Source organism: Oryctolagus cuniculus, chromosome 2 (assembly GCF_051225735.1).
Source record: "Oryctolagus cuniculus isolate XC-2025 breed Fujian yellow rabbit chromosome 2, ASM5122573v1, whole genome shotgun sequence".
Taxonomy (NCBI): domain Eukaryota; kingdom Metazoa; phylum Chordata; class Mammalia; order Lagomorpha; family Leporidae; genus Oryctolagus; species Oryctolagus cuniculus.
Genome location: NC_142868.1, coordinates 147380478 through 147388836, shown reverse-complemented (window position 1 = coordinate 147388836; position 8359 = coordinate 147380478). Strand labels below are relative to the sequence as shown.

At 41.2% G+C, this 8359-nt stretch overlaps 1 protein-coding gene across 13 annotated transcripts in view; it reads right to left on the bottom strand.

Annotated features, from left to right (window-relative positions):
* Positions 1 to 490: 490 nt before the first annotated feature.
* BCL11A (BCL11 transcription factor A) overlaps positions 491 to 8359 on the bottom strand; it is a 99921-nt gene continuing 92052 nt past the window's right edge. For all 13 annotated transcript variants that reach the window (XM_051838543.3, XM_051838546.3, XM_051838552.3 and 10 more), the window contains one exon: positions 491 to 1010. Coding sequence is in view for 9 of the 13 variants with exons in the window: in XM_051838546.3 (XP_051694506.1) it covers positions 909 to 1010 (102 nt within the window). In the remaining 4 variants the exon portion in view is untranslated. The remainder of the gene's footprint in view (positions 1011 to 8359) is intronic.

Genomic DNA, 8359 nt, shown 5'->3' with positions numbered 1-8359 from the left:
CCAGGAGCCTAAAATTAGAATATCTAATAAGCAACCCTGACATTCATCACCTTCCTTAGGATTTACCACTCATCCGGTGATGTTATCGTTCCTGGGCTAAATTAAAAGACAAACTCAAATCCTGCACGGTAGCCACCACAAGCATATATTTGAAAAACAGGATTCAGTGTGCTGTATTATGCATTATTTAATGGTATGCAAATTATAGTCAAGACAGTTAGGGAAACCACACTTCCGCATTAATAAATAGCAACGCTACTACTACATTAATTATGATATTGTGATTTACTACTAAGTTGTGCATTTTGATTCTCGAAAATTTATACCATCTGATACGCGGTAACCTATTTCCCCTGGTCTTCTACCCACTCCTCGAGTCTTCCTCCTCCCCGCCCAACGGGTGCCTGTAGGAAACAGCCGAGCTACAAAGTCCTAAAACAGCTGCACCGTCTTAGACGCGTGATAAGTTAAAGAACAAGCAGACACCACCTAAAGCTCCAACATTTATTGTGTCAATGTTAAGCACACTTTTTAAAAGACAACATAGAATGTATAGAAACAAGGGGCCGGGGACTCATGCTCATTTCCACAATACGGGTAGTTAGGTTGGCTGGCTTCAATAGGGCCGGGACGTCACTCGGGTCGGCGATGCTCCGGGGGCCTTCGCTATGGGACGGATTCACTGTTCCAATGTGGGTCTGTTTTTGTGTTTTTACTTTTTATTAAAAAATATAAATAAAATGGCGCTGCAGGCCCAGGCTGGGAGGACTCCGCAGGACTGTCTTCGCACAACGGCTTCTTGGAGGCTACTGTCGGAAAACATCACAAACTAGCAGGGTGACAGACCACGCAGGCGGCAGGCGGCAGGCGTCGGCGGGCGGCGCGCGTCCACCCCGCCCCTGGGGGCTTCACATTTTCTCAGAACTTAAGGGCTCTCGAGCTTCCATCCGAAAACTGCCACACATCTTGAGCTCTCTGGGTACTACGCCGAATGGGGGTGTGTGAAGAACCTAGAGAGAGGTTGGAGACAGAGGAAGGGGAGGGAAAAAAAAAGTACAGGTGTGACTTGGCCCAGCGATTTTCTGTTCTCTGACTAGCTTTTTTAAACGCCAACTCCAACCAGCCACAGGTTGAGCCACGGGTGTCTTAGGCGTGAGTTTCAGACTCAATCTCCCCTCCCCACATAGCCCTGACCCCGGAGTGGAGTGGCTTCCCCAGGCCGCCCTCCCTCCCACCCCGCCGCCGCCGCCGCCCCCACCCCGCGATGGCCCTAATGAACTCTGGATACACCTGGCAGGAAACACTTTCCCTTACATCTGAGAGAACTTAGCAGGGAACAGTCCTTTGGTTGAGGAGAGTGGGGGAGGGAGGTGGGGAGCGGGACACTTTCTTAAAATAATAATAAAATTATAAAGAAACACAAACTCAAAATTGATGTAAAAGCAGCACAACGAAAACATGAAATGTCATCAAGTTCAACGTCAAAGCAGCCAACGATTTACAAGAGGCGAACACATCTCTCAGAAGACCAGAACCCAGAATAGTTGCTCTCAAATTGCACCAAAAACTGCCTGCAGTTTCTTGCCAACATGCAGTTTGTTTTTTTTTTTAATTTTTGTTTTTTTGTTTTTGGTAAGTGGGGAGGCAATGGAGAAAGGGGAGGCAGGAGTGGTCAGTTTCCTCCGGGTTCCTCTCTGGCTGTGGACATTGACTTGAAGTAGCAGAGCTCAGAGTCCGGTGTGCCCAGGGGGAGGCTGCCACAGTGGCATTCCAGGCCTCGTTGCCATGGCGACCTGAAGCTGGGGGCTTGGGGCCTCCTCTGCCCTGACTCGGCGCCGGCAGGAGGCCTGGGGTCTGGCGCTCAGCTGCTCTCTCGCATCCCCCACCCTGAGCCGTGGAGACCTGGGCTGAGGGCCCGCAGCTGTGTCCAGGTGGGCTCTGGGGAATTCCCAGTGCCCCTCCCCAGGCCCTGCCGTTGTAGCCACTGTAGCGGACACCCCAGTCCAACCTCTTTGTCTGACCTGCTCCCGATGGCAACACCCTAGCAGGAGAGCCCGGGCACGGACCACAGCCCCCTGCGGATGTGGGGGCTCCCTCTCCCGAGGGTCCGTGGGGGAAACCGCTTAATTTGTCTTTTCTGTTGTCTGCTATGAAAGACCTGAAACATATGCGCCCTTCGCATAGCTTTAGCCACTTTACAGAAAGGAAAAACAGTATTTGGATAAACCGGTGAGCTGTGTTAGCTAAATTTAGGCAGGTAAGTAAAAGGACCCACTTGAGCCGGTCTCCTTTGCCATTTGGGAGGGAGGGATTACTGTATTCCACATCCACAGATGACACTGGGAAACAGAGAGAGAGAGAGAAACAGGCCCGCCCCTGTGAAGGCTGATGTCCTGGCCATGTGCTGTAGGAAACGGACAGCGGGCTAATGGGATCAGATGAGGGCAACGTGTCTACAACCTGTAGCGGCCGCAGCCATTGAATCCCAAGTGTGTCCACGTGTTCTGATGTCCATTCCTCTAGAAACGAGTTCATTTACTCTCAATCGGGAAAGTGGCAGGGCCTTAAGGAGACGCTTGGGAAAACATGCCAAGCCACTTAAAAGTTAGCAGTCTTTAAAAAAGAACACTGCCAGTCCTACCCTCGTACTGACAAAAGGCGCCTCGGTCCCTGTTCTTATTATTTTTTTAAAAAATGGGAAGTTGTTTATAAAAAAAAAAAAAAAAGAGATTGGGTTGAGAACATTCCAGAACACATCAGGCCCAGGGACAATGGAGTGACAGAATTCCTAAAGAAGCTACACAACGACAATACTGTCCTAAGAAATCAGGGGGTGTGTGTGTGTGTGTGTGTGTAGGGGAAAACCCACTGTCTTTCCTCCCTGAAACGCTGTGAGTTTACAGGTGCTAGCTAGCAGCAGGACAGGATGGAGCCTGCGGCTTCTCAGCTCCGTTTCAGGGTGGGTCCCCCAATAATCCCGGCCCCGTTTAGCAAACTCTTGGAGTGTCTGTGAACAAAGCACCTCGCTTCCTTACTTCTCCGATGGAAATTACATCTAATCCACTCTTCCCCCAGCCACTTCCTCTCAAATTCTCACTTCAAGCGTTATGAATATATACAATATGTACTTATTGCATATACAAAAAAATGGTATTTAAATAAACAGTTCTATCCACAGAGTGCCCTGGGAAACACTCGACTACTTCACACTTCCTGCCATGGCTCGTACAAATGAAAGACGTGTTCGCCTCACTCCTTAGCAACCTTTAAATGTGTGGGGTTCGGTCCTTTTGCAGGTCCTAAATAGAGGGTAGCAGAGGGCCTTGGCAAGGGGAGGGCCTGTGCTTTGGAAGAGTCTCTGGGTTAAAACCTGTGAGGAGAGGTATTTGCTGTCTTCCTGTTTATTAAGCTGAAGGTAAAAAGGCACATTTTCAGCATCAGGAGTTCAGGTAGGGAGAGGACATTCCATCAGCGCACCAACAGGGTTACCAAACTTGACAATTCTGAGAGATATTAATGTCCTGATTATTTCCTCATTTAACAAATATATCATCACTCCACCTTGAAAATTGGGGTGTTTTATTGTTGTTGTTTTATATTTAAAAGATTTTAAATTCTAGGATTTCCGGATACAAAATGTCATTTACAAGTTAACATCCTTGTTGGCTAGGTTTTCAAGCTTCTACTGTTCACTCAGCTTCACAAATGATATTTTATCAGAAGGCTTCAGTAAGTCAGAGCCTACACTAAAGACTGCCTCCCAATAAGTTGATTGAACTTTGAGACCATGTAAATCAGACGTAATCTGTGATTTATCACCAGATATTTGCACCCTTTCCCACTCCCCACTTGATTTAAGAAATCCAAACATGCAAGTATACAGAATCCACCATCAATTCTGTCTGTCAGGATGCAAAACCTAATTATACTAACAGCATCATATACTGATAAATTAAAATGAATACTGGAGATAAAGCCTACACAGCTGCACACATAGCTCGAGTAATAGGGACACTTGGAGGTTTTATGGACATTTAATATGGCAGGGCAGGAGTCACCACACCTAGAACGGGAATGGCGCTGGGGAACAGCTCTGTCTTGAACAGCGATTCGGGTTCAGTTCTGGGGTAACCTAATCTAAAACACACATGTTTCTTCTCAACATCACGTTCTCCACGGCAACTTCCCCACCGCATCCCAGCTCCCATGCAATGTTCCCCAAAATATCTCTTTCGTGGATTCCTCCCTGCCCTACTTTTTTTCAATACCCACCTTCACTATATTTTGGAAAGATAAAAACTATTCTTGCCGCAGATAAAAGGCATTACATGGAAGGTCACCTCACAGGCACTAGGGCACAAGAACTGAGCAACAAAAAAATGCTACCACAAGACAACAGAACAACTTTTGTTTTGGTTTTTACAAAAAATAAGAACAATGTTGTGTCCATTCATCTACACTGGAAACAGGGAGACAGGATCACAGAGGTGTGTGTTTTCATAAAGCAAATAGATGCTGCAACATGCAGGATTTGTTAAACTGACAACACAGATTGCTAAGGAGGGGTTTTTAAGATAGGCCCAACTTGCTTTTCAAATACACTTCATAAATCTGTTGGTCAAAGAGAACTGAGGGCTAATCCTCCCTTGCTGTGAGCCACGAAGACCCTACCAACACACCTGAAACAACCTGTAGCATCGAGGGTCGTTGGGACCTCAGATCCACAAGGCGGACCAACTTGTGTCTCAGGGAATCAACCAATGGCTTATTCCAGAGACTTGGCTATGCCTGGTTGCCCCTGGTTGCCCATTTCTTTTCTTTTCTTTCTCTCTCTCTTTCTCTCTCTCTTAAACCTGGTGCCTTTGTCTCTGGATTTTTACATTTGAGGAGTGGGGTTATTTTGAGAAAGATTCTTACGTGGAAACTAAAGAGCCAATTAAAAACACACACACAAACACCTTCTTTTCTATGATGTTCTAAGATAGGGCAAGGATGGGAGAATAGAAAAGAACTTTTAGACAGGACCAGCAAAAAATCCAAAGGAAATAAAAGTTGAAGACGCTATTACCAGCAAGTTTTTCACTTCTATCTGAATGGATTTCTGCTAAGAGATGGAGCAAAAGTTCTTAGCATCAGACTGAAAATAACTTCAGTTTCTTGAAAATTATTCTAGAACAGTAAAGCCTACAAACTATTTCCATGGTTTGTGATGTCTACTTTAATTAGTAAGTACTTTATGTTCCTTTAGGGTATAATACATGCATCAAAATACCCATAGAAATAATACTGAAAAAGACTGACTGGCCTTCTCTTAAAACCTGTTATTTTTCTTGGAAGTAATTTACAGAGTGTGTCAAATGAGGACACAAGAAGCTGACATTGTGTACTTTAATTTTTTTATTTTTTTCAATAAAGGGACAAAATGGGTGTATGAACAGGTTAATGCAGACAACTGCCAAAAAAACACAGACAGTGGTTTTTCCAATAGAACTTAACAAAGACCAGAAACAAATACAATAAAAAGCCAGGTTGTAATGACCTTTGGTCATCCAAATTAAAAAAAAAAACAAAAACAAAGAAAAATAAAAGATCAAATTCAGTGCCTCTGTTTTGAACAGGGCACACAAGCAATAATAAATAGTGACTCCCATAGTAAAAGATAAAATTTCAAGTTACGACAAACAGCTTTCATTACAGGAATAGAAAAGGCCAATAACAAAATATTCTGCATTGCCATTTACAAAAAAGTATTGACTAAAGCGGGCTTTCTCTTTAATATGCTTTGCATATGAAATTCTTTCCAATCTAAATATAAAGCACCATTTAGTTTTTGGCAATGAAAAAAACTGCAAAACATTGTTTTTTTTTCTTTTTTTTTCTTTCTTTCTTTTACTGCATATGAAGGTAAGATGCTGGAATGTAGGGTGATAGAAGGAAAGGGACAAAAAGCACACTACATAACAAACCAACGTTATTAGCTTGCAGTACTGCATACAGTATGGCAGCAGGAAAAAGGAACAAAAAAGGATATGTACAACCCCTATGACAGCCATCGGTGTGACATTCTAGCAGGCTCCCCCAAACCGCCATTATATGGCTTCTCATCTGTACAATGTCACACTTTTTTGTTTCTCTTTTTTTGAAGCATACAAATAATTTGCACTATATTATCCTGCCAAATTAAAAAAATATACTGTGGCAGCCTGTCTTTTTTTTTTCTACTACCAAAAAAGGTACATTGATACCTTTTAAGAGAACAAGCAACAGTTAAAAATACAAGCTTCAATATAAATACTATAGTGCCTAACACTAGATGAACATTTAATTCAAATACCATTCTAGAAATACAGAAAAAAGACCATAAATGTGTTTTAGCATAGGAATCAACATGAGTGTGCATTTTCCTATATTTAATTACTATATAATCTTAAACCTTTCCCCAATGTATGTTTTTTTTTTTACAACCTGAAGAGCGGTGTGTATCCAAGGCATAGAGTTTCCACTACCATTTTTAAATGGATAACAAGTCTTGTAACACCACCAAGACAATGGAACCCTAAAATGCAGTTCCCCCCTAAACATAATGAAGTGTTTTTTTAAAAAATTTTTTCTTAACATTTATATTTAAAAAACTTTTGTACAAAAAAATCCTTGCACTGTAGAAGCGAAAGCAATCATTCATTTCTATGTTAAGTGTATCCTGTTTCCATTCACAGCGCTTGCAGTGTTGCGTCCGAGTAAGTAAGCTCATTAGTCAAGTAAATGGCTGGCAAAGGTTTTTTTTTCTAAGTTTTTTTTAAAAAAATGCTCATCAATGAGATTGTGTTCAATTTTTTTTTCAGCATTCTTGCAACTTTTCCCTTAAGTATAGACCTGTAAACTGGGAAAATTGTACAGTGCACTTAATTGTCCTATCTGAGCAGGTTTATTTTATACTCAACCTCTGTATCTCTGATTAGAGAAAAGATACAGATATCACAGGCAGAGTCAAGTGCTATTTGAACACCAACTGGGGCAGATGCTAGCTTAATAAAAAAGAAAAAATTAAAAAAAATAAAATAAAAACGATGAATCCTCTTCCATGTTAACACAAATAGCACACAGTGTATGGAAAAGAAATGAAGTACAACTTTTAGGGAACACAGACATATATACTGCTACTCTTAAAACTCTTTTTTTTTAAAAAAAATCACATTTAAACGCAAGTCTTAAGAATTCATAGTTAATCATCATTGTATCAGTATTAGCTTATACACCTGTTCTAGTTTAAATTGGCAAAGATTACCACGTTGTGCTAATAAATCACATCTTTTTTTTTCCTCTGTTCCCCTCTGTCAAATCTTATATTGTCAGTCTCTTTTCAATATGGTATGCAAGGTCTTAAAGTTTATCATTTGATTGTCCATTTGACAACCAAGTGGGTCTGGATCTATTTGTTTTGGTGCCAGAATTTTTTTTCTCAAGACAGTATTTAAAACAAATCATCTTCATCGAACACACTCCATACTAACGCATTTTAATGGTGTCACAGGGCTTTTGCATGTTACACATTCAATTTAATGGTCATTTAAAAAAATAAAAATAAAACTTTGGGCCGAAGAGCCCATTTCTTTTAAGCTCTCAACAGGAGCAAAGTAGCTTTTATACTGGTATAATCAGTTTTTTGTTTACAAAATTAAAACTAAAGGGAAAATGATGATTAACTAGGACATAACGGGTCATACTTTTAGGTAGCCTTTGTTGTGAGAAATACAATATAGAATTAAATGCTAGGTCCTAAGGTTTATGACCTCACCCACTGCAGAATTCAGCTACATGTTTATAACAAGTAGAAAGAACCATCAATGTGGTCTTGATAGCTCCAAGGCACTCATATTTTAAAACCAAATGATAGAATAAACTTTTCTGTTTTTCTCTGAATTTGTCAATTCAAGGCCTTTTTTTTTCCTCTCCAATTGATACATTTAACCCTTTAGAGACAGACATTTAGCTCACAGAGATTTTTATTTCAGTGCTGTCTATTCTGTCTATAGAGGGTTACTCCAAAGACTGCTTTTCCTCCTCACATTATAAAATAAAACTGTACATGATATGTATCACAGAATGTATGCAGCATGGACTTTTTCTCTCTCTCTCTCTTTTTCTCTCAGAACGGAACTGGAAACAGCAACATGTTTGCTTAGCAATGAATTAGGGACAATTTAAAATAGCCATAACATACCATACATGCTGTCTAAGTTTCAGAAAAAAAAAACATACACAACATGTAAATTATTGCACAAGAGAAAGGCTCAAAGTTTGCGTAAAATGCAATAGTATTGCCCCGTACAGATCATGCATTCAAACGGTGAGAACATAA